This window comes from Bubalus kerabau, chromosome 12 (assembly GCF_029407905.1).
Source record: "Bubalus kerabau isolate K-KA32 ecotype Philippines breed swamp buffalo chromosome 12, PCC_UOA_SB_1v2, whole genome shotgun sequence".
In the NCBI taxonomy this organism is placed as follows: Eukaryota; Metazoa; Chordata; class Mammalia; order Artiodactyla; family Bovidae; genus Bubalus; species Bubalus kerabau.
The window spans coordinates 78,679,102-78,704,181 of NC_073635.1; the positions used below are offsets into that span (position 1 = coordinate 78,679,102).

Consider the following 25,080-nt stretch of genomic DNA (forward strand, 5'->3'; position numbering starts at 1 on the left):
ATATTTGTAAATATTTGGTTTGGGAAGCTAAATACCAGGGATTGCTGGTTTGTATGGTAAGGGTGTATGTTGTTTTCTAAGAAATCACTCAACTGCCTTGCAGGTGGCTGTACCATTTAGCACTCCCACCAGGAGTGAATGAAAGTCCTGCTGCTCCACGTCCTCTAGCATTTGGTGTTGTCAGTGCTCTAGATTGTGGCCATTCCAAGAGGTGTGTGGTGGTGTCTCTATTTTAATTTCTCTGACAAAACATGATGTGCAGCATCTCTTTACATGCTTATTTGCCCATCTGTATACCTCCCTTGTTGAGGTGTACCTTAAAGGTCCTTGGCCCATTTTTCAATCAGGTTGTTTGTTGCTTGTTGAGTTTTAAGACTCCCTTGTATATGCTGGATAACAGCCCTTTATCAGATGCCTTTTGCCAAGTATCTTCTCTCCCAAATGGCTTTTCAACACAACGGTCAAAGTGCCTGAGTTACATTGTCATGACCAATTGCTCCCTCACCATCACACTGTTCTTCAGATACAGTGTCAGCTCTTAATTTCTGTAAAAACAGATTGTTTTCATTTGTATCATCATGGAGTAGCCCTGAGTGCCTTGTATATCTTTCTGGTGTCATTACAGCCCTTACTTAACTTTTAGATTACATTTACAAATTTCTTTCTGTTCTTCAGTATGCATACAGTCTGAAACCAGGAAACCATTACTGCAAGGAATTTTGGTTTCCTTTTATTATTCAAGCTAAATTACCAGAAATTCCCTTTTAAGATGAAATATTTAGTCACCTCAAAACAAGTCAGTTTAGAGGAAGAAGGAAGCCTTACTTAGCTTACATTTTCCACCTTTATAAGAAGTATTCATGTTTTTATGCTAGCAGGCTGTGGTTGGGGCCTTCAACTCCCAGCCATAAAACCACTCTCTTTGTCCAGAACTGCCATAACACTTCCCTGAAAGATTAAAAATACCCATCCCAAGGGTGGGGAAACAGGCACCCTTGACCTCAGCTGTACTGGCTGTAGTATAAATTCCTGGATGTCAGTCAAGATTGCATGTGTGTGAGCACAGGAGTCTGAACTAATCTAGAAATGTGGTGTTGTTTTTTCTCCTAGTTCAAAGGGTCTGCCATACACACACACATACAATACACACTGTGCACACTTTTGAGAAGGAAGCTCCATGTGTGGGTGTGGTTCATCAGTTTGTTGTTGGTTAATGAGAACACGAGTGGAGGGGAATGCTTCACACACAAATGGGGAGGGCGTAATTAAGTTATGGTACGTTTATTATCACATAGACTATAAAATGGAGTACTCCTTCACCATTAATATGATGCATACCACTTATGGGTATATAAAGTCCAAGATAATAAGTGAAAATAGAGCGACTAAATATAACGGGTATGATCGCCTTTCTGAAAAATCTACATTTATATAGGTATGTATAAAAAAATAGCGTGAAACGATACACACCAAAAATAGTTATAGTAGTCATTCTCATGGAGGTGAGGTGAAGGATGTTTTTTCATTTTTGTCTTTACTTATTTAAATATTGCCATGGACTTTAAAAAATTATCTTGTGTTACTTAATTTGAGCAGGGAGATGGGGAAGAAAACCTGTGAGAAAAGATTTCTGTGTTCTCAACAGTCACAGGAAGGAAGGGTGTTATAGGTCACAGCTCATTAGATAGGGATAAACTTTTTAGCACCAACTTTTTAACACTCATATTTAACAGAGCTGACGGGACAAAATGGGTTGCTTGAGATGTGAGTTCAGAGATCAGATCAGTGGCTCCGTTGTGTCCAACTCTTTGCGACCCCATGAGTCGCAGCACGCCAGGCCTCCCTGTCCATCACCAACTCGCAGAGTTCACTGAGACTCACATCCATCGAGTCAGTGATGCCATCCAGCCATCTCATCCTCTGTTGTCCCCTTCTCCTCCTGCCCCCAATCCCTCCCAGCATCAGAGTCTTTTCCAATGAGTCAACTCTTCACATGAGGTGGCCAAAGTACTGGAGTTTTAGCTTTAGTATCATTCCTTCCAAAGAAATCCCAGGGCTGATCTCCTTCAGGATGGACTGGTTGGATCTCCTTGCAGTCCAAGGGACTCTCAAGAGTCTCCTCCAACACCACAGTTCAAAAGCATCAATTCTTCGGCACTCAGCCTTCTTCACAGTCCAACTCGCACATCCATATATGACCACTGGAAAAACCATAGCCTTGACTAGACGAACCTTTGTTGGCAAGGTAAACTCTCACATCCATATATGACCACTGGAAAAACCATAGGCTTGACTAGACGAACCTTTGTTGGCAAGGTAATGTCTCTGCTTTTGAATATGCTATCTAGGTTGGTCATAACTTTCCTTCCAAGGAGTAAGCGTCTTTTAATTTCATGGCTGCAGTCACCATCTGCAGTGATTTTGGAGCCCAGAAAAATAAAGTCAGCCACTGTTTCCCCATCTATTTCCCATGAAGTGGTGGGACCGGATGCCATGATCTTCGTTTTCTGAATGTTGAGCTTTAAGCCAACTTTTTCACTCTCCACTTTCACTTTCATCAAGAGGTTTTTGAGTTCCTCTTCACTTTCTGCCATAAGGGTGGTCTCATCTGCATATCTGAGGCTATTGATATTTCTCCCAGCAATCTTGATTCCAGCTTGTGTTTCTTCCAGTCCAGCGTTTCTCATGTACTCTGCATATAAGTTAAATAAACAGGGTGACAGTATACAGCCTTGACGAACTCCTTTTCCTATTTGGAACCAGTCTGTTGTTCCATGTCCAGTTCTAACTGTTGCTTCCTGACCTGCATACAAATTTCTCAAGAGGCAGATCAGGTGTTCTGGTATTCCCATCTCTTTCAGAATTTTCCACAGTTTATTGTGATGCACACAGTCAAAGGCTTTGGCATAGTCAATAAAGCAGAAATAGATGATTTTCTGGAACTCTCTTGCTTTTTCCATGATCCAGCAGATCTTGGCAATTTGATCTCTGGTTCCTCTGCCTTTTCTAAAACCAGCTTGAATATCAGGAAGTTCACAGTTCACATATTGCTGAAGCCTGGCTTGGAGAATTTTGAGCATTACTTTATTAGTGTGTGAGATGAGTGCAATTGTGCAGTAGTTTGAGCACTCTTTGGCATTGCCTTTCTTTGGGATTGGAATGAAAACCGGCCTCTTCCAGTCCTGTGGCCACTGCTGAATTTTCCATATTTGCTGGCATATTGAGTGCAGCACTTTCACAGCATCATCTTTCAGGATTTGGAATAGCTCAACTGGAATTCCATCACCTACACTAGCTTTGTTCGTAGTGATGCTCTCTAAGATGTGAGTTCGGCATCACTAAAGATGTTCAGATACAACCCATTTGGTGAGGTTGTCATGGAAATGATTAAAGCATCAGGTGTTCTGACATTTTACCTTGAGACTCTCTTGGTAGGTGAGATTTTTAACAATGGGTAGAAGGTTGAACAAGGGAAAGTAAAACTCTGTCCAATTCTCATTTCTGAATTCAAACAGAATTGTGTTTCAGCCTGCTTACGGAAAAGTGAGTAAGGAAATAGCACCATGTTGAAATTCGCGTGAGGGCCTAGCCTCTTTTAACATGCTACAATAGAGCGCCCTCAAAAGGAAGTCAAAGGAACTGAGTGTGGTGGCATCTGTCTCCAGGTTATCATTGGTGAATCAACGAGGGGAAAAGGAGCTGATCCTGGGCTTGCCGCAGTATAAAACCATGACCTATACACACCCAGTGCTGTTTGGGGTCACAAGTAACAGAACAGGTCAGTGATTCCTAAACCTTGCCGAACCTCACAATCATTCTTCAGGACTTAGACACAGTTTTAAATAGGCACTTAGGCCCAATCCTAGAAATTCAGATTCAGTAACCCTGGATTTGGGCATGGGAATCTTGGTGATCAGCTGAGTTTAGACACAACCACAATGAAATACACATACACATACACCCCTATCGGGACAGTTACATAAAGACCATTGATAAACATCAGATGCGCTTGAACTGTTCAGGTTTACAAAGCCGCCTCGTGTGGAGAAGCCCATCAGTGCTCTACAGCTAAGTGATACTCAAGCCAGTGTTTCTGATGTTTCATTCAATGCATTAAGCAGAGCTGCTCAAAAGAACTAGCTCTATTTATTAATACATTATGTAACTGTGCTTATGAATACTGTTAACAACAGGGACATTCATGTTAATAAAACCAGTGTTAGTTCTCAGACCATAAACGAAAGTAAAGCGATTTGAGCTGCAGAAGCCACTGTATGACCCTGGTTGCGCTCTCAAAGGAAATACCAAGGAAGATACGCTGAAGTCGATGAGAAACCAGCTGATACCTGAGATGTGGATACAGTGGTGCCCTGTTCATGATCACAACAACAGTGACACATAAATTAAGTATTTGGGGGATTTTGCATCTTCAATTTCATTCCTAAGTGATATGTTTATTAATAGAAAGTGGGGGGCAGGAATCAAGACAGCTCACCAAACTATGGTAAATAATGATCATGAGATGAAAATACTAATTATCTCCTGCTAACCAAGCACCTAGTCTTCCTAAATAATCCAGTCGATCTCATTGTAGAGGTCACATTTGTCTTCTGAGGCCACTTTTGCCACCCAGGTTCCAAAGTTCATTTGTTCCAAGTGAACAAGTTCCCTACACCGCAGGACTTCTGACTGCTGGAGTCAGGGAGGCGATACAGATGGACCCCGCGGGCCCTTTGCTCTTCTTCCCACCAGCATTCACACTGCCTGGTCTGTGTCCTGTCTGGAATGCTCTTCCCCAGACACCTGCTTGGCAAACTCCCTCCCTCCCTTCAGGTCTTGCTCACCGGCCACCATCCCAACAAAGCCTTCCCTGTTCATCTGGTTTAAAATTGTACCTGTGCTCCCAGCCCCCTCCCTGTTCTGCAATTTTTTTTTTCCCATTGCACTTAACACCATTTCGGTTCAGTTCAGTTCAGTCACTCAGTCATGTCCGACTCTATGTGACCCCATGAATCGTAGCACGCCAGGCCTCCCTGTCCATCACCATCTCCTGGAGTTTACGCAAACTCACGTCCATCAAGTTGGTGATGCCATCCAAGCATCTCATCCTCTGTTGTCCCCTTCTCCTCCTGCCCCCAATCCCTCCCAGCATCAGAGTCTTTTCCAGTGAGTCAACTCTTTGCATGAGGTGGCCAAAGTACTGGAGTTTCAGCTTTAGCATCATTCCTTCCAAAGAACACCCAGGACTGATATCCTTCAGAATGGACTGGTTGGATCTCCTTGCAGTCCAAGGGACTTTCAAGAGTCTTCTCCAACACCACAGTTCAAAAGCATCAATTCTTCAGTGCTCAGCTTTCTTCACAGTCCAACTCTCACATCCATACCTGACCACTGGAAAAACCATAGCCTTGACTAGATGGATCTTTGTTGGCAAAGTAATGTCTCTGCTTTTGAATATGCTATCTAGGTTGGTCATAACTTTTCTTCCAAGGAGTAAGCGTCTTTTAATTTTGTGGCTGCAGTCACCATCTGCAGTGATTTTGGAGCCCAAAAAAATAAAGTCTGACACTGTTTCCACTGTTTCCCCATCTATTTCCCATGAAGTGATGGAACCAGATGCCATGATCTTCATTTTCTGAATGTTGAGCTTTAAGCCAACTTTTTCACTCTCCTCTTTCACTTTCATTAGTAAACCAATAATTTACTTATTTACTTGGGTTTATTATCGACCACTGTCTTCTCTGCTAGACTATATGGCAGAGCTCTTTGCTTTGTTCGCTGATGTATGTTAAGTGTTTCAAATAGCATCTAGCACAAAAATAGGCTTCTATCAAATAAACACTTGTTAAATGGATGGATAAATATATAATACATTGACTGAAAGTGAAAGTGTTAGTCGCTCAGTTGTATTCAACTCTTTGCGACCCCATGGACTGTATGCCCCCAGGTTTCTCTGTCCATGGATTCTCCAGGCAAGAATACTGAAGTGAGTAGCCATTCTCTTCTCCAGGGGATCTTCTGACCCAGAGATCGAACCTGGCGTCTCCTGCACTGCAGGCAGATACTTTACCAGTTGAGCCACAAGAGGAACACGTAACTGTTGTACATGAAGGTCCTAGATGTGCACAACTCTTGGGTCCTACGTTCAGAGCTCTCAGTATGATCAGAGAGCATAATCACCGCTGACACACAGTAAATGCATGCAAAGTCCTTTGATAAAAATTAGAGTTGTCCAGATCCATTTCCTATGAAATGATAATATCCAAATCTTAGATTTATCTTTGATAATGCTGTTGTTCAGTCACAAAGACATGTCCAACTGTTTGTGCCCTCATGGACTGCAGCGCGCCAGGCTTCCCTGTCCATCACCATCTCCCAGAATTTGCTCAAACTCATGGCCATCGAGTTGGTGATGCCATCCAACCATCTCATCCTCTATCATCCCCTTCTCCTCCCGCCCTCAGTCTTTCCCAGCATCAGGGTCTTTTCCAATGAGTCAGTTCTTCTCATCAGGTGGCAAAAGTATTAGAGCTTCAGCTTCAGCGTCAGTTCTTCCAATGAATATTCAGGGTTGATTTCCTTTAGGATGGGCTGGTTTGATCTCCTTGCAGTCTAATGGACTCTCAAGACTCTTCTCCAGCATCACAGTTTGAAAGCATTAATCCTTCAGTGCTCAGCCTTCTTCATGGTCCAACTCTCACATCCATACATGACCACTGGAAAAACCATAGCTTTGACTGTATGGACGTTTGTCAGCAAAGTGTTATCTGTGCTTTTTAATACGCTTTCTAGGTTTGTCACAGCTTTTCTTCCAAGGAGTAAGAGTCTTTTAATTTCGTGGCTGCACTTATTTGGAGTTGTGTGTTTCAGACTGCTAAGGAGCACGCTGCCTAGAGCGTGCCCTCTTGTTGAGACCGTTGTCAGTGTGATCTTGTGTCAAAGGGAAAAAACGAGACTCTGTTGGGAATACAGTTAGCTTTATAAATTAGAGTGAGCGGAGAGAACCATGTTGCCCAGAAGATGAAGCTGTGAAAGGATTGTTGCTAGCATTAACTGCCCGCCCGTCACTGGTTCCTGAATGATAAAAACGCTGCACAAACCCTGCCTTAGTAAATCCTGACTGCGTGTAGTTTTCTAACGGATTAGCTGTGTCTAGTCACATTTGTTATCACTTGTGTGCAGTTTTGCAGTTTGCTTCCTTGATAAATTCAGAGATTCTGCTTAGAGGAGAAAGTACAGACACACATATTGATTTATACTGAAATCACAAAAAGCCTTTAGAACGATGTATAAAGTAAAAATGTATTAGCAATATTGCTTAGAACAAACACAAGTAGTAAATAAATTTGCACAGTAGCATCTGTTTTTTACACCATGAATAACCATTGTAGAGAGAATCATCTTTCAGTACAAAATGATTTACGACCTCTTGTCTTTGTTCTTTTCATATTTCTGTTGTCTGTTAGCATTTTCCAAACATCTTGACTTACAGACACCTTATCTTAGTCCATCTGGCTCCTGTAACAAGAATACCACAGACTGCACAGCTTAAACGACAGAAATTTATTCCTCATATTTCTTGAGGCTGGGGAGTCCAAGGTCAAGGCTCTGGAAGATTCAGTGTCTGGTGAGGGCCCACTTCCCTAGGGTCATCTTTTCACTCTGTCTGTACGTAGCTATAAGGGCAGTGATCTCTGGGGTCTCTCGTATTAAGGACACAAATCCCATCCATGACCCAGTCCTTTCCCAAAGGCCTGACCTCCTAAATCCCATCCCATGGGGGATTAGGTTTCAACATCCGAATTTCAGGGAACACACATTTAGTCTATAGCACGCTGATTCTAGTCAGGAAGGAAAAGAAGAGATAACATCAAACAGAGCTAATGATTGGAATGTTTAAGTCCTTGTCAGGCTGAAAAGAACAGTAATTACCTTTCAACAGGCTAATCTGTGACAGTTTGTATAAAGGGATAGAGCGTAGTTGTATTTGGTGGGTTCCATCCTAGTGAGTTCTGCCAGCTTTTTTCTTATTCAGGAATGATTAGAACATGATCAGTTTTGTACACTTTCATTGTCGTTTCAGTTGCTCAGTCATGTCTGGCTCTTTTGCGCTCCACGAACTGCAGCCCACCAGGCTCCTCTGTCCCTGGGATTTTTCAGGCAGGAATACTCGAATGGGTTGTCATGTCCTTCTCCAGGGGTTCTTCCCGACCCAGGGATTGAACCCGTGTCCCCTGCATTGGCAGGCAGGTTCTTTACCACTGAGCCACCTGGGAAACCCTGGCATACTTTTAGAACACAGTAAAGTTTATAAAATTCAAATTATGTGTTTAGTCACTAGAGGTATTACCTCATCATCTGAAATTCTGCGTAAGCATCCCTTATAATGAACAAAGTTTACATTAATCCATCTAAGGGGATTATTCTGAGATTCTGATAATAATTTTCCAAGTATATCTGGAAAGGTAAATTGATTTTAAAAGATACATAATTGATTAAAACATCATTTTGAACAACCCATTTGTGATCTACTATGAGAGCTGCTTCTAAATGCCTTCTGGCCAATGTCAAACCAACTGGAGCAAATAATTTTTCATGTAGCTGAGGAGAATATCTGTAGTATCAGTTCAGTTTGGTGGCTCAGTCGTGTCCAACTCTTCGCGATCCCATGGACTACAGCACACCAGGCCTCCCTGTCCATCACCAACTCCCAGAGCTTGCTAAAATTCATGTCCATTGAGTCAGTGATGCCATCCAACCAACTCATCCTTTGTCATCCCCTTCTCCTCCCGCCTTCAGTCTTTCTCAGCATCAGGGTCTTTTCCAATGAGTCGGTTCTTCACATCAGGTGGCCAAAGTATTGGAGCTTCAGCTTCAGCATCAGTCCTTCCAGTGACTATTCAGGACTGATTTCCTCTAAGATGGACCAGTTGGATCTCCTTGCTGTCCAAGGGACTCTGTAGTATCATATCATGAAAAAAGAGAAAATCCACTTCACCTGTCTAGCTCTGTGCTAACGTCTCCAACCCCTGTGTGTCCGTGTCTGTTCTCTCCTAGGTATGAGAAAGTGCCGGTCATCTTGGTGGGGAACAAAGTAGACCTGGAAAGTGAGAGAGAGGTGTCCTCCAACGAAGGCCGGGCCCTCGCCGAGGAGTGGGGCTGCCCTTTCATGGAGACATCGGCCAAGAGCAAAACCATGGTGGACGAACTCTTCGCCGAAATCGTGAGGCAGATGAACTATGCCGCACAGCCCGACAAGGACGACCCGTGCTGTTCCGCGTGTAACATACAATAGCACTAACATGTGGCTGCCCGCCCCCCCACCATCGGAGGTGACACCAGCCTCTCCTGCCCGACCATGGAGCCTGCAGGGTGTGCGGTGTGAACCTCCAGTGAAACAGCAGATTGTCCTTCAGAGCCAAGCGGCGATTGTCAGCTGATATCTCTGAGTCACCTTTGGGTCCAGTTACTCCAGTCTTCACCATCATCCTCAGTCTCCTCCAGGCACCTGCAACTTCAGGCGTCGTGGCCCAGTTGATCCACAGGGTGACCTCCTTCGAAAGCTATGATGGCATTGTCACTTGAGTTGACAGAAGCAACTATGGTCAACATTAAAAGTAATCACGGGACAGAAACCGGAAGAATTGCTGTGACCACTTAACCATTAAAATATTTTGTCTTCTTTAAAATAAATAGATGAGTCAAGGAGAAATATTTTCCTACCAGAGTACTGAATTTCAGGAACTGAGATAGTGCTTCTAACCAATGTATCACAACAAGGAAGATAGTAGCAGCTGACCTGCCGACAGCATTCCAGGGAGAGATTCTTTGCTCAGCTGACACACTTCTGTTTTTCAAAGTTGATGCTTAATTGTAGATGTTATCCTAATTTGTGACACAGAACTAACTCACGCACCAGTCTCTGATAGAGCCAGAGTCAGCACAGGTTGGGTGAAAATACAGCCTGGTGTTAGAATGTCATCACCTGCTTTGCCCAGAAAGTGGAGACTCTCACAAGGGTTTGAGTCAAATTAAAACCCCAGACCCACCCCTCTGTTCACCAAGCAGGGATGGTCTTTGTTACTTTACTGAACAAGAAGGAATCAACTGTGATGGAAAGAGATTGCCTAGCCTTACTAACGAAAAGCGTTCCAGTAGATAAACTAGTACCATCGTGCAAGGAAAATGAAGCCATGTTGCATCCACATGTTCCCGTTTGCAGAAACCTCACAGGACAGTACCGATATCTTGCATTTTTATGTTCGTTAAAGCAGCAAATTCCTTCTTGCCTTTAAGGGCTATGGTTGTGGTGTGATTCTTGGCTAACCTGCTTTCGAAATCAAGTTTTCTATAGCAGAGCTTTATTGCAGGCATTTAAAAAAAAAAAAATTGAATAACCATGTGAAATAATTGGGGCTTAAAAGTAGAACAGAAATTATAGAGTGGAAGGTATGAGACAAAAAAAAAAAACCTTTAATTTTCCTGGAAAATTCTATAAAGATTTTCTTACAACAATTTTGCCCTGATTACTGAAGTGGCAAATAAAGCTAGAGTGAATATTTTGTCTTGAAAAGGTGCTCAAGTCCTGACATTTTTGGTTTTTATAGCCGCCAAGTATTTATCATTTGCATGACTAATGGCACAGGAAAAATGTATTCATAAGTTTTACAATCAAGCGCAGAAGGGTTTTCAGCCACCTTCAGAGTTATAAAATGCTGAAGAGAGTGTTTTGAGCTGATCCTCTGGACATGAATTTGGCCTTCAGAACTGCAGTATCACTGAGCCTGTGATCTGCATACCGCCCCAAATTTCTTGTCGGTTTCACACTCTTGTGCAAGTAACCTCGGGTCTTACGTGTGTTACTGAGTGAAGAATGTGTGTTTGCGTGTGCATGTGCGTTTAATGTTCTGAAGAATTTGGCACAAGTCAGAGATAATTGCCTATACTGAGAATCTGTCCTGCAGAATACCATGGATCAAAAACATTTTTTTTTCTTTTTTTTTTTTTTATACATTCTTGAAATCATTGCTAGCCCGCCCCCCAAGTGTTTAGTAAACTGATGTTAATGTTGGAGGAGAGAAAAAAGGTGGATAGTACTTTTCATAAATGAGAAGACAGATGTGTGGGTCAAACCAGGCATGGTTGTCAAGTCTTTGAATTGTGAATATTTGCATTCTTCAATATAATTTTTTGAATAATTCCCAATTATGAAGCACCTTTTATCGGCCAGAAAGTTCTAACCAGTTTTACTGCATCAAATTTGGTCATGTAAAAGGTGATTTGACAAAGTCATGTAGACAAGTCAGTGATTCAAGAAGTATGATTTTTATCAACTGAAAGAGAAATATTTGTTAGTGCACTGTTTGAGTTTTGAAGCCTCTGACTTCTCAGAATGATTCTGGTTTTTAGAATTCCATATTTAGTAGAAATTTATGGCAAGTAAGATTACATATAAAAACATAAAGATTTTACAGTTTTACATTGTGGATTGCTATGCAGACAAGAAAAATAAGTTAAATAATGTGAAAGGTATGGCAGGATATAAGGTGGAAACGATTATCTAAAAATTTGGGTTTTAGTTAGATGTGTTTATGTCAGACAATAAGGTGGTTGTTTTTATTTTTACTGTAAAGATGTTAATAACTGATATGGCTGCCTGATCAGTGTTTCCACCCAGCCCTGCGTATTTAGTGACAAAGCATCAAATATACCCAGAAACTTGGAAACCCTCGTGTGCTCTTACTGTTGGTGTTTCATCTGGTATGAAAATAACTCAGCTTGAATGAATGTGTTTGTTGAGATGTTAATTCAGAGCTTAAGAACAGGAAGATGAAATTTGTTGGCACATGATTAATAGTTGGTGACCTTGTGTCGCTATTTATTTTATGCCCTGATCAGAATAGCAACTAGATAAGTGAAAGTTTTTCTAACATGCCTTAAAAATGTTATGGTTTGATCCAAAGACCCACTTTTTCTTTAGCTACTACGATAAGGTTTTCTTCTTTTTTTTATTTTTCCTTTGTTTTGTCTTGTTTTACTTTTATACAAAAGCAGCATTTTTTTCTTTTTAAGATTTTTTGTTCTATGTCGCAACTTTTTTGTTGTTTTTTTGGTTCTCTTAAGCTGTGATAGTGATGGTAACTGATGCCTTTCTTTTTGTTCAACTCATACAAAACAAGCCAGCATCTGATCAAAAGTATTACATAAAATCTTCCTTAAACTGTGGAAAGGTGCTTTGATGACTTTTCTTCTTTGGTTTGTAGAATTAGGACTGAACTTTTGACTCTCATCACTACAGTTGCCATCACTTTTCTGTGGTCAAACTACTGATATTTGCTTTTCTGTATAAAGAAATGTTGCCTGAGGATGTCTGCTGCTTGTTTTCAGGAGTCGTCCAGTAGGAATATTGTCTATGTGTATGAATATGAAAGTGCTTATTTCGCTTGTTGCCATTGGGTTTTTGTTTGTTTGTTTTGTGGTTTTTTTGTTCTTCTCGGTAGTCCTGTGTTAGCACTTGGGTAAGCTTTAATGGTCTCCTTAGCCAATCAAATGTTAAAGACTATGGGGGTCTTTTTTTTTTAATTAACGTGTCATTGTGCATCTCTTAAATCTTGATCAGGGTTTCAAGAATGACTGCAGTGGGTTTTGGAAACAGACTTATCCTTATTGATTTGGGGTTTCCCAGAGATAAATATAGTTCACAGTTAATTGTTGAGCTCTAATACAACTGACCATTTAAAATTGAACAACAGTTTATTGTTTTGTAACAATGTCAGTTGTTAAACCTTGACCTTTCAGTTAAAACATGAATTGTAGTTATAACTCAATGCAAATTCAACAGTTGTATTTGGAGTTAAATTATTTTAACAAATAAATTTATTTAATGAAATTGCCTCTGGATTTTTTGTTGTTGTTTTGTATGTATTCATGGGTGAAATGTATTTTTTCAAAAACTAAAAAATTGCTGTAGAATTCTGTTTACAGAAATGGTCAAGCTGAGAATTCATCATATTAAAAAGGGAGGTTAGTAGATCATTTTCATAGCTTTTAAAAATAAAAACATGAGAAAGATTTTTAAATTAGTAATTTTAGATATGAACGGTATTTTATATTTTTGATGATAGCTGGCTAATTTGACATCTCAACAGTATTCACGTTCACAGAATTGTTCTAGATAATTAACATTAATTAGCAGTTGCTTTGTGGCCCTGCTGGTATCACAGAAACATATCGGTGTCCTTCCAGTGAAGGCTTGGGGGTGTCTCTTTGTTTTGGTCTTGTGGATTTTTAAGGTACCAGAGGCTGGAGTTTGCTGTTTAGTAAGGGCTATAGGGCCTGCTTGTTCTATATAGGGTCCTGTGAATGTTGACAGATGCTGTTAATTATATACAGCCTTCAGCTGCTCTGATAAGGAGCCCATTCATTCCCTAAGCCAATTTAAACTGTGCCTTTTGGTCATGTTGCCTTCAAACTGTGTTGAAATTTCCTGGCAACATTCCACCAGTTTAGAAGCCTCATTGTTTTGGAATAGAATAATTTGAATGAATATAACAGAGGCACTGTAGGCAGAATCTCAAATATTTAAAGGAAAATGTGTCTATATTTTAGTATAATAAACAAATATCTACTGGTTGGCCTCATAATCTCATTTGAAGCATTTGTAAAGTATTCAAGCCTATCACATTCTGCTTTCAATTGGGAGAATTTCTTTGTGACTGGAAAATAAAATTTTGAAATTCTAACACACTGTACTGTTTATTGATTGTTAGAGGTCCATGAATAAAAATATAAAAAACTAAAGAGAAAAGTACTACCAATTGGGAACCCTTCTGACCTCTTAAGACCTGTGAAGCAGAGAAAATTGTCACAAAATCCCTTTAAAAAGCTGCTGACCTCTTATTTATTTCTCTATAAATAAACTTTATTACGTGAAAAATATATTGCATTAAAGGGTGAAAAATGTAATCCCTGAAAAAAAAACCCAAACATCCTCTTTCATAAGCAAACACCCATTTGTTCTAGTATAGCACACTTTTTTCATGTTCTTTATTTTCTTTTTTAAATTTATTTATTTTTTAATTGAAGGATAATTGCTTTACAGAATTTTGTTTTCTGTCAAATCTCAACATGAATATCTATGTTTCCAAGTAACTAGGAATAAAACATAGTGATACTTCATTTGTTAAATGGAAATTTTAAACTGGTTTTAGATTTTCAATATTAACTTTTTTCCCCTGCTTTTTGCTTTTTTTTTTTGAAGTTGTTGTTCAGTAGCTCTTTGCGACCCTATGAACTGCAGCACACCAGACTTCCCTGTCTTTCTCAATCTCCCAGAGTTTGCTCAAACTCATGTCCATTGAGTCGGTGATGCCATCCAACCATCTCATCCTCTGTCATCCCCTTCCCCTCCTGCCCTCAATCTTTCCCAGCATCAGGGTCTTTTCCAGTGAGTTGGCCCTTCTCATCAGGTGGCCAAAGTATTGGAGCTTCAGCTTCAACATTAGTCCTGACTCCAGTGAATATTCCAGGTTGATTTCCTTTAGGATGAACTGGTTTGACCAGCCTTGCCATCCAAGGGACTCTCAAGAGTCTTCTCCAGCCCCACAGTTCAAAGGCATCAATTCTTTGATGCTCAGCCTTCTCTGCTGCTCTTCCAGGTGACATGATATGTTATTTCTTCAAATATTTTCTTCGAACAGTAGTCTTAATGTTACCTTTCTAAAGATTCCTGCATGATTAATGGAGAAAAAAGTAGAAGAATACCTGCTGGAAATATTCAATATGAAGACCTATTTATACACACAAATTAGAGGGGAAAACAACTGACTGAACAATAATGTGATTCCGTTTGTGGGAATTTTTATTAAGGAATGTCCCACTTCAAAAACTCAAAAATATGAAAGATTTCATTGTTTTATCATATGATTGCGATTTTATATTGACTGTGTTTGGGGTATGCTTTACACTTTTACCTTTAAAAAGATCAAATATCAGTGAAATGTACAGAAAGGGAAAAGCCACTCAATTTCCAAATTCCCAAAACAACCATGTTAATATTTGATGTAAACCATTCTAGACATCTTTCTCTGCATATACAGATACACATACATGTGTAAGAAGGATAAATAATTCTATGTTGCTTATAAGAAAATTGGCTCTAAAGCAATAAAAATGAATCACACGTGCTCACTGAACTAATAAAAGTGCCAGGGTTGAGATCCAGACTCTTATAACTTTAAATCACCTTTTTCCTACTGTTACTTCTTTTTTTAAATGGTATCCACTCATTCCAGGCTCACTCATCCGTTATTCCCTGAGGATTACTCCTACACCTGGCATGGCACAGCCTTATAGATAGGCACAGACACGTAATCCCTGATATCAAAGGCAATTTAATTGTCCTGGTCCCTTCAAGCTGCTCCTACAAAATACCATCGTGCATGCATACTCAGTTGTGGCCAAATATTTGCGACCTCATGGACTGTAGCCCACTGGGCTCCTGTGTCCATGGGATTTCCCAGGCAAGAATACCAGAGTAGATTGCTATTTCCTCCTCCAGGTGACCTTCCTGACCCAGGGGTCAAACCACATCCCCTGTGTCTCCTGGATTGGCGGGTGGATTCTTGACTACTGAGCCACCTGGGAAGCCCAAAATACCATCAACTGGGTGGTTTATACAACAAACATCTATTTCTCACAGTTTCAGGGATCGCAGAGTCCAGGATCAAGGCTCAGGCAGATTGAGTGTCCAGAGAGGGCCCTCTTCCAGGTTGCAGATGGCTGACTTTTCCGTGTCCTCACATAGAGGACAGAAGGGGGAAGGCAGCCCTCTGAGGTCTCCTTCATCAGGGCACTAATCCCATTCATGAGCAGTCCACCTCATGACCTAGTCACCTCCCTCACCTCCCAAAAGCCTCCTCATTACGCTGGGGATTAAGTTTCAACACACAAATGTTGAGGGAACAAACATTCAGCCTCTATTACTAGTCTTCTCCTTGCTTTTCCCTTTACCTCACCATATAAGAATTAGCCTACTGGCAAGAATGAATTAACTTGTACCCTGCCTACCTCAGGGCTTCCCTGGTGGCTCAGATGGTAAAGAATCTGCCTGCAATGCAGGAGACCCAGATTCAATCCCTGGGTTGGGAAGATCCCCCTGGGGAAAGGAATGGCTACCCACTCCAGTATTCTTGCCTGGAGAATTCCATGGATAAAGGAGCCTGGCAGGCTATGGTCCATGGGGTCGCCAAGAGTTGCACAACTGAGCTACTAACACTTTGATTTTTCATTGCCTATTCTTACATGCCAGTGCTCCAGCAACCCAGGAGGACCCAGAGTCCTGGGCATAGCCCACAGGCACCGCAGCTGGCTCCATTCTTTCCAAAGCCAATGCAACCAACCTGAGCTGTTGAGCTTGAGGAGTCGACGGATGGCCGTACAGCAGGGTTCTGGGGCTCTGCTGTTGGAGCAAGTGTCTCTTTCCTAAGGAGGCATTCAGGCTGACAACAGACCTGCAAGGGCCCTCCCTGCTCCTGGAGGGTGGGCAGTGGGGGGCTCTGAGGTAATTTAGGGACACAGCAAAACTAAGGGGGCCAGAGGCATGTATATATCAGGACACACAAGAGTAAACACCAGGTCTGTGCCTACAGTTGGATATTAGACATTTTTTGGTTTCAGATTTATGGTTAAACACATCAAGACTGGAAAGTTCTTTTTTAAGACCCTTCTACAAAATGAGTGATTCATATATACTTATAGCAACTGAAATACATCACTGTTGAGTGGGAACTACTAACACCAAGGAATGATATATGATAGAGAGACAATAGAATTTCTGGGAAGAAAGTCAGAAACTCCAAGATAGGAAACCAAAAAAGGGTGAACCAAAGCAGCCAGGGGTTCATTTATCTGGTCCATAGTCATGTCTGTGTGGTAAGAAAGTGAGCAAGTTCTAGCCTGCATTGGGAGTGTGGAGTCAACCACTGGACCACCAGGGAAGTTGGAAAGGTTGAGCCTTTAAGTTATAGCTTTAATCTCTCTTGGTCAAGGTTAATGAAAACATATTTATGAAATTCATTAAAAAAAATAGTAACCATCTGATTCCTTTTCTCTTCCTTGTACAATTGGTTCATAATTATTGATAATGAAGCAGTTTAAATGTCTAATGATGATTGATTTCCTGTCAATTAGTGAATTTACCTGACTGCAGATAAACTGGTTTGGTTTGTAGACTATCCTAACTGCCCATGAAAAGAGATTGTTCTCCCTAGAGAGGTTTTCTCCCAGAGAATCTTGGCTGATAAGATCTGGTGGTAGATATCTGAGCGGGAGGAACTGTCCTATTTAAATCAGAAGTGTGAACCCTAGAGCATTCCTCTCCTCCCTCATCAGATCACCAAGCCCTAGAGCTTGGTTCTTTCTGCTGCAGGGGAGCAAGTCAGTGTACTAATCAGGATGACTTTTTACTAAACCCATTCCAACCAACTTTCCCTAGAAAGCGACAGTATCACAGGTGACTAAGCACCTTAACCAGATTTAGTCCACAAACCAGTTAATCTACAGTGGGTTAATACGGAATTTAGTTTGAGTTTGCTTCTTTTTTTTAACTGACCTATAACACACACACACACACACACACACACACACACACATATAGCACACACAAAACTCTTGCTCCTTGGAAGGAAAGCTATGACAAACCTAGACATGTATTAAAAAGCAGAGACATCACTTTGTTGACAAAGGTCCATATAGTCAAAGCTATGGTTTTTCCAGTAGTCAGGTATGGATGTGAGAGTTAGACCATAAAGAAGACTGAGTGCCAAAGAACTGATCCTTTCAAATTGTGGTGCTGGAGAAGACTACTGAGAGTTCTTTGGACAGCAAGGAGATCAAAGCAGTCAATCTCAAAGGAAATCAACCCTAAATATTCACTGAAAGAACTGATGCTGAAAATAAAGCTCTGATACTTTGGCCACCTGATGTGAAGAGCCAACTCACTGGAAAGGACCCTGATGCTGGAAAGATTGAAGGCAAAAGGAGAAGAGGGCAGCAGAGGCTGAGATGGTTAGATAGCATCACCTACTCAATGCACATGAATCTGAGCAATCTCTAGGATTCAATGAAGGACAGGGGAGCCTGGCATGCCATAGTCCATGGGGTCACAAAGAGTCAGACACAACTTAGCGACTGAACAGCAACAAGAATAACACACATATAGTAAAATGCCCAAAACTAAGTGTACAATTCAGGGAACTTTTACATATGAAAGCACCAACCACGTCATAATATAGACTACTTCTGTTCCTCCAAAGGGCTGCTTCATGCTCCTTCTCAGTCAATACCCACACCCCACAGGTTAACATCATTCTGACATCTAACACCATGGGTTAGTTTTGCCAGTTTGTGAGCTTCATATAAATTAAATCACACAGCATATGCTCTCTTGTATCTAGAAGCTTTTGGTCAGCATTGTGTTTGTGAGATTCAGCCATGCTGTTATGTGTAACAGTAGCTTCTTATCACTGCACAGCATTCCTGTGTATGAACTTACTTATATAATTAATCTACAGTTGATGGACATTTGTGCTGTTCCCACTTTGGATCTATTATGGAGAAAAAAAATGCTGCTATGAACATTCCCATAGATGGCTTTTGGTGGTAGACAGACACAAGGCTCACTTCTTCCAGGTAAATATAAAGTCACAGTTGACAGTTTTCTCAGGTGGTTGTACCGGCTCACACCAAAACCAGCGGTGCGTGAGAACTCAAGTTTCACGGGTCACAGGACAGGCTCCCTGGGAAGCAGACACTGCAACGGAGTGTAGTATGCAGGATGTTTATTACGGAGTGCCCTTGGGATCCCAGGTGGCTTCCCAGGAGGGACGAGTAGTAAAGAACCCACTTGCCAATGCAGGAGACTTAAGGGACGTGAGTTCAATCTGTGGGTCAGTAAGATCCCCTGGAGAAGAAAATAGTAACACACTCCAGTATTCTCGCCTAGAGTACCCCATGGACAGTGAGGCCTAGTGAGCTACAGTCCATAGGGTCGCAAAGAGTAGGACACGACTGAAGTGACTTAGCACACACACACACAACGCCCCTGGGATTGGATCCTGCAGACAGGAGCAGTAGGAACCAAGATTGGATAGAGGGAGAGGGAAATTGAGCTGCATTGCAGGGCCAACAACTACCTGGGCTCGGGAGAATTGGAATGGCCCCGCTGAGTTATCCTGAGTAGGGCCAAGTGACTCATGTCGCTTGTGTCAAGTCCTTTCTGCCCTCCGTCCTTCAGTCACTGTGACCTTGGATGAGATGCGGCTGAGACAATCACAGAAGGATTAGGGGTGGAGGCTGTCTGTGCTCCAAGCATCTGGGCAACAATCACTCCATTGAAAGGAGATCCGGGCGGTGCCCCGCAGAGTCTACCTACTCCACACACCCACGTGCATACCTAGAGCCGTCATTGTGTTTCACTTTAGTCATTCTGGTGGGCGTGTGGTGTAATGCCATCGTGGATTTTACTCTGCATTTCTCTAAGCTCAATCATAATCATATGCTTATTGGCCATTGGTTTTCCTCTTTTGTGATGTACTTTTTTGATGTTCATCACCTTTTTGTGATGTTCATGTCTTTTGTCCATTGTTTAAACAAGTTGTTTTTCTCTTATATATTCGTATTAGGTCTTTGTATTTTATGGAGATATATATATATACACAAACATACTATCCCAGTGCGAAGTTTGCCTTTTCATACTCTTGTTGGTGTCTTTTGATAAACAAAAGTCCTTAATTTTTTCTCCAAACTTTAAATTTTTTATTTTGTATTGAGATATAGACAATTAACTCCAAGGCCAAATTTGCCTGTTACTACAGGTACTTCCTGGTGGCTCAGACGGTAAAGCGTCTGCCTACAACACAGGAGACCTGGGTTCGATCCCTGGGTCAGGAAGATCCCCTGGAGAAGGAAATGGCAACCCACTCCACTACTCTTGCCTGGAAAATCCCCTGGACAGAGGAGCCTGGTAGGCTACAGTCCATGGGGTTGCAAAGAGTCGGACACAACTGAGTGACTTCACGTCACTTCACAGGTACTTCTTGACTTCCTACTTTTGCCTGGAGTAACAGGCAAATTTGGCCTTGGAGTACAGAATGAAGCAGGGCAAAAACTAATGTAGTTTTGCCAAGAGAATGCACTGGTCATAGCAAACACCCTCTTCCAACAACACAAGAGAAGACTCTACACATGGACATCACCAGATGGTCAATACCAAAATCAGATTGATTATATTCTTTGCAGCCAAAGATGGAGAAGCTCTATACAGTCAGCAAAAACAAGACTGGGAGCTGACTGTGGCTCAGATCATGAACTCCTTATTGCCAAATTCAGACTTAAATTGAAGAAAGTAGGAAAAACCACTAGACCATTCAGGTATGACCTAAGTCAAATCCCTTACAATTATACAGTGGAAGTGACAAATAGATTCAAGGGATTAGATCTGATAGAGTACCTGATGAACTATGGATGGAAGTTCATGACACTGTACAGGAGGCAGTGATCAAGACCATCCCCAAGAAAAGCAAAAGACAAAGGAGAAAAGGAAAGATATACCCATTTGAATGCAGAGTTCCAAAGAATAGCAAGGAGAGATGAGAAAGCCTTCCTCAGTTATCAGTGAAAGAAATAGAGGAAAACAATAGAATGGGAAAGACTAGAGATCTCTTCAAGAAAATTAGAGATACCAGTGGAACATTTCATGCAAAGATGGGCTCGATAAAGGACAGAAATGTTATGGCCCTAACAGAAGCAGAAGATATTAAGAGGTGGCAAGAATACACAGAAAAACTGTACAAAAAGATCTTCACAACCAAATTAATCATGATGGGGTGATCACTTACCTAGAGCCAGACATCCTGGAATGTGAAGTCAAGTGGGCCTTAGGAAGCATCACTATGAACAAAGCTAGTGGAGGTGATGGAATTCCAGTTGAGCTATTTCAAATCTCAAAGATGATGCTGTGAAGATGGTGCACTTGATATGCCAGCACATTTGGAAAACTCAGCAGTGTCCACAGGACTGGAAAATGTCAGTTTTCATTACAATCGCAAAGAAAGGCAATGCCAAAGAATGCTCAAACTACTGCACAGTTGCACTCATCTCACATACTAGTAAAGTAATGCCCCAAATTCTCCAAGCCAGGCTTCAGCAATATGTGAACCGTGAACTTCCATATGTTCAAGCTGGATTTAGAAAAGGCAGAGGAACCAGAGATGAAATTGCCAACATCTGCTGGATCATCAAAAAAGCAAGAGAGTTCCAGAAAAACATCTACTTTTGCTTTATTGACTGTGCCTTTGACTGTGTGGATCACCACAAACTGTGGAAAATTCTGAAAGAGATGGGAGTACCAGATCACCTGACCTGCCTCCTGAGAAATCTGTATGCAGGTCAAGAAGCAGCAGTTAGAACTGGACATGGAAAAACAGACTGGATCTAAATCAGGAAAGGAGTACATCAAGGTTGTATATTGTCACCCTGCTTATTTAACTTATATGCAGAGTACATCATGAGAAATGCTGGCCTGGATGAAGCACAAGCTGGAATCAAGATTGCTGGGAGAAATTATCAATAACCTCAGATATGCAGATGACATCGCTCTTAAGGCAGAAAGCAAAGAAGAACTAAAAAGCCTCTGGATGAAAGTGAAAGAGGGGAGTGAAAAAGTTGGCTTGAAGTTCAACATTCAGAAAATGAAGATCATGGCATCTGGTCCCATCACTTCATGGCAAATAGATGGGGTAACAGTGGAAACACTGTCAGACTTTATTTTTTTGGGCTCCAAAATCACTGCAGATGGTGATTGCAGCCATGAAATTAAAAAGTGCTTGCTCTTTGGAAGAGAAGTTATGACCAACCTAAACAGCATATTAAAAAGCAGAGACATTACTTTGCCAACAAACGTCCGTCTAGTCAAAGCTATGGTTTTTCCAGTGGTCATGTATGGATGTGAGAGTTGGACTATAAAGAAAGCTGAGCGCCGAAGAATTGATTCTTTTGAACTGTGGTGTTGGAGAAGACTCTTGAGAGTACCTTGGACTACAAGGAGATCCAACCAGTCCATCCTGAAGGAAATCAGTCCCGAATATTCATTGGAAGGACTGATGCTGAAGCTGAAACTCCAGTACTTTGGCCACCTGATGTGAAGAACTGACTCATTGGAAAAGACCCTGATGCTGGGAAAGATTGAGGGTGGGAGGAGAAGGGGATTACAGAAAATGAGATGGTTGGAGGGCATCACTGACTCAATGGACATGAGTTTCAGTAAACTCCAGGAGTTATTGATGGACAGGGAAGCCTGGTGTGCTGCAGTCCATGGGGTTGCAAAGAGTTGGACACGACTGAGCAACTGAACTGAACTGATAGTCAATTAAGAATGCTGTGGTAGTAAAAAGGAACAGTGAAGGGACTCAGCCATACATACACATGTATTCATTCTCCCCCAAAGCCTCCTCAGAAGTTCTTAATTTTAATGAAGTTAATGTATCAATCTTTTCTTTTATAGTTAGTTATTTTCTGTATTCTTTTAAAGAAATCCTTCATTACTTCAGGGTTGCTCTTGACCTTCAGGCCTTCAATAGTATGCTGAGTTGATCTTAACATGGAATGATTATAGAATAATTACTCATACAGAAATTGTTGACCAAAGGGAAATACAGCTACTGTTACTAGTATTCATTATTTTATTTATTTTGGCTGCCCCAGGTCTTAATTGAGGCATGTGGGATCTAGTTCCCTGACCAGGGATCAAACCTGGGCTCCCTGCACTGGGAGCATGCAGTCTTAGCCACTGGGCCCCCAGGGAAGTCCCTGTTTCATATTATTAGTGAAACATTTAATGACAAGTTTGGTTCTTGGCCAGTGTTTCCCTAAACGTATTTCACCAAGCACTACATCTGTGTTGAAAAAAAAAAAAAAAATAATTCCATGGTCAAGTAAGTTTGGAAAATACCTGGTTAAACAAAATTAAGCAGGTTCTTTCCTGTAGAATTCCTTGGAGTCTTCAATATTCTGATATACACTAGGCAACTTCAAGAGAGATGGCAGGTATTTTTCATCCCCAAATCACTTGACCACAGAAAGCATCCCCTCAGAGCATTTCACCTGAGTGTTGTTTCACAGGTGACTAATTTAGTAAATATATCTCAAGGCAAAGGATATAATGTCCAACAAAAAAAGGTTGAAAAATCTGAATCCAAGAGTCCACAGGGATATTTTAAAATATCTCTAAAAATAAGGGAGGAAGGGGAGTAGCCACTTTTTGTAGGATACTAGTTAATGAATGTAGAAAGGCAGAATTAGAAAATCATCCTCTTGCATCCCCATGTAAAAGTTGATTTGGATTTTGCATGCTCTTTGCAATCCCATGAACTGCAGCCCGCCAGGCTCCTCTGTCCATGGGATTCTTCAGGCAAGAATACTGGAGTGGATTGCCATGCCCTCCTCCTGGGGATCTCCCTGACCCGGGGATTGAACCTGTGTCTCTTACTTCTCTTGCATTGGCAGGCGGGTTTTGTTGGTTTTTTTTTTTTTTTTTTTACCGCTAGCACCACCTGTGAAGCCCTGCATCATATTATGGGATGGCAATCAGGGAAGTCCACATCACAGGCATTCCACAAAAATAGGTTTGAATGCTGCAAAGAGGTTTGTCTCAAAAGACAAAAATTGGGGGAGGGGGAACGACACTGTTCTAGATTTAAGGAAAAGAAACAGACATTTTAAAGAAGAGAGGATGCATGCTTCCCGCCTCCTGGTCTTTCATATATGCAAAGTGGGCCCACAGGCAAAACTGCATTGCATACGGAACATCTCCAAGGAAGGGAAAGGGGTCCCACTCCTGACGGAGTGCATCCAAATCTGTGTGTGAATCTCGGGAGAAAAAGCCGTCCTTCCCCCTGATCTTGAGACTCGAGAACCTCCTCCACTGGGGATTGGACTCCCCTGCTCCTGAGAATCAGTGAATTGGGTTAAGGGTTTTCCCTTAATGTAAGCGATACTCATAATACTTGCTGCCCAAAGACTCACCTGTTCATTTGTTTGTTTTTTGCCACCTTTATGGTTGAACAATACAAACTAAAGAAAATTCAGGATACTGTTGCCCTGTGGCCAACGCCAGAGCAAATAAGGAATTTTTCGGAGTTCATCCTGTGAGACTGAGCGGGAGATTTAGGATAGGCATCAGCAGTCCCCTTAAACCAGTTCAGAGTTTCATCACACGCTTCCCTCCTCCCTGCCTCGCTACATCCCTTTCTTTTTGTCTCCTTTGCCACTGCATCTTCCGTGGCCCCCTGTGGCTGGATTTTCTCCACATCCCAAACACAGACAGTTGCTATTTAAAGCGTTCACACTGCTTCCTTTGGAGGATGATGCTGGTCTGGTGGTTGCTCTGGTTTTTTCTCGCAATAAATTAGCTCACTTCAGCCATTTCTGGTGTTTTCAGTCTCCACTCAGAGAACTGTGATTTGCAACTGAAACAAAGCAAAGATGCAAGAAACTCTTCTCATTCACTCACGCCGCTAGTATTCACTGTGCATTTTTTTTTAATTACAAACTTTTTATATATAACAAAACCAATTTCTCGGCATTTACTTTAAAGCAGGACAACAGTGAGAGTGGCCTCTAGGGCCTCCAAGGCCGCCCATGGCCATGGCCTGGGGTCCGGGGCGAAGGACCAGAAAGGATGGACAGGACTGGCTGGGACCCTGCAACCAAATGGGGAACCAGAACAGGTGCTTCTTGGACTTAAGGAAGAGGTGTTTCAGAAGCAAACCCTGGCAAGGGTCCAAAATGGAGAAAAGTGATAGTAAGACGTGAAAAAAAAACCCTAAAATAATGGCTGGCCTTCTCATCCTGACTTGAAGGAATTACAAAGAGGAGCAAATGAACACATCTTTTCTTCTTGTTTTATTCCACCTGCAGAGCTCCCTTCAAGATGACTGTGTCTTCATTTCTTCTTCCTACAGAATTTTGTCAGCCTCCGTCCTGAACAAATATTGTCTGACATATTAGCACAAAGGTAGCTTG

The 25,080-nt window shown here is 41.6% G+C and overlaps 1 protein-coding gene across 2 annotated transcripts in view; it reads left to right on the forward strand.

The window, feature by feature from the left end:
• The window catches only part of RAP2A (RAP2A, member of RAS oncogene family), a 43,188-nt gene extending 30,299 nt beyond the window's left edge, over nt 1–12,889 (forward strand). Inside the window, exons 2-3 of one of the 2 annotated variants that reach the window (XM_055542874.1) lie at nt 3,666–3,778; nt 9,058–9,234. In XM_055542874.1, coding sequence (XP_055398849.1) covers nt 3,666–3,778; nt 9,058–9,098 — 154 coding nt within the window. In that variant the 3' untranslated portion in view covers nt 9,099–9,234. Of the gene's footprint in view, nt 1–3,665; nt 3,779–9,057 lie in introns of both variants that reach the window. The other variant, XM_055542873.1, reaches the window with a different exon arrangement.
• The last annotated feature ends 12,191 nt before the right edge of the window (nt 12,890–25,080 follow it).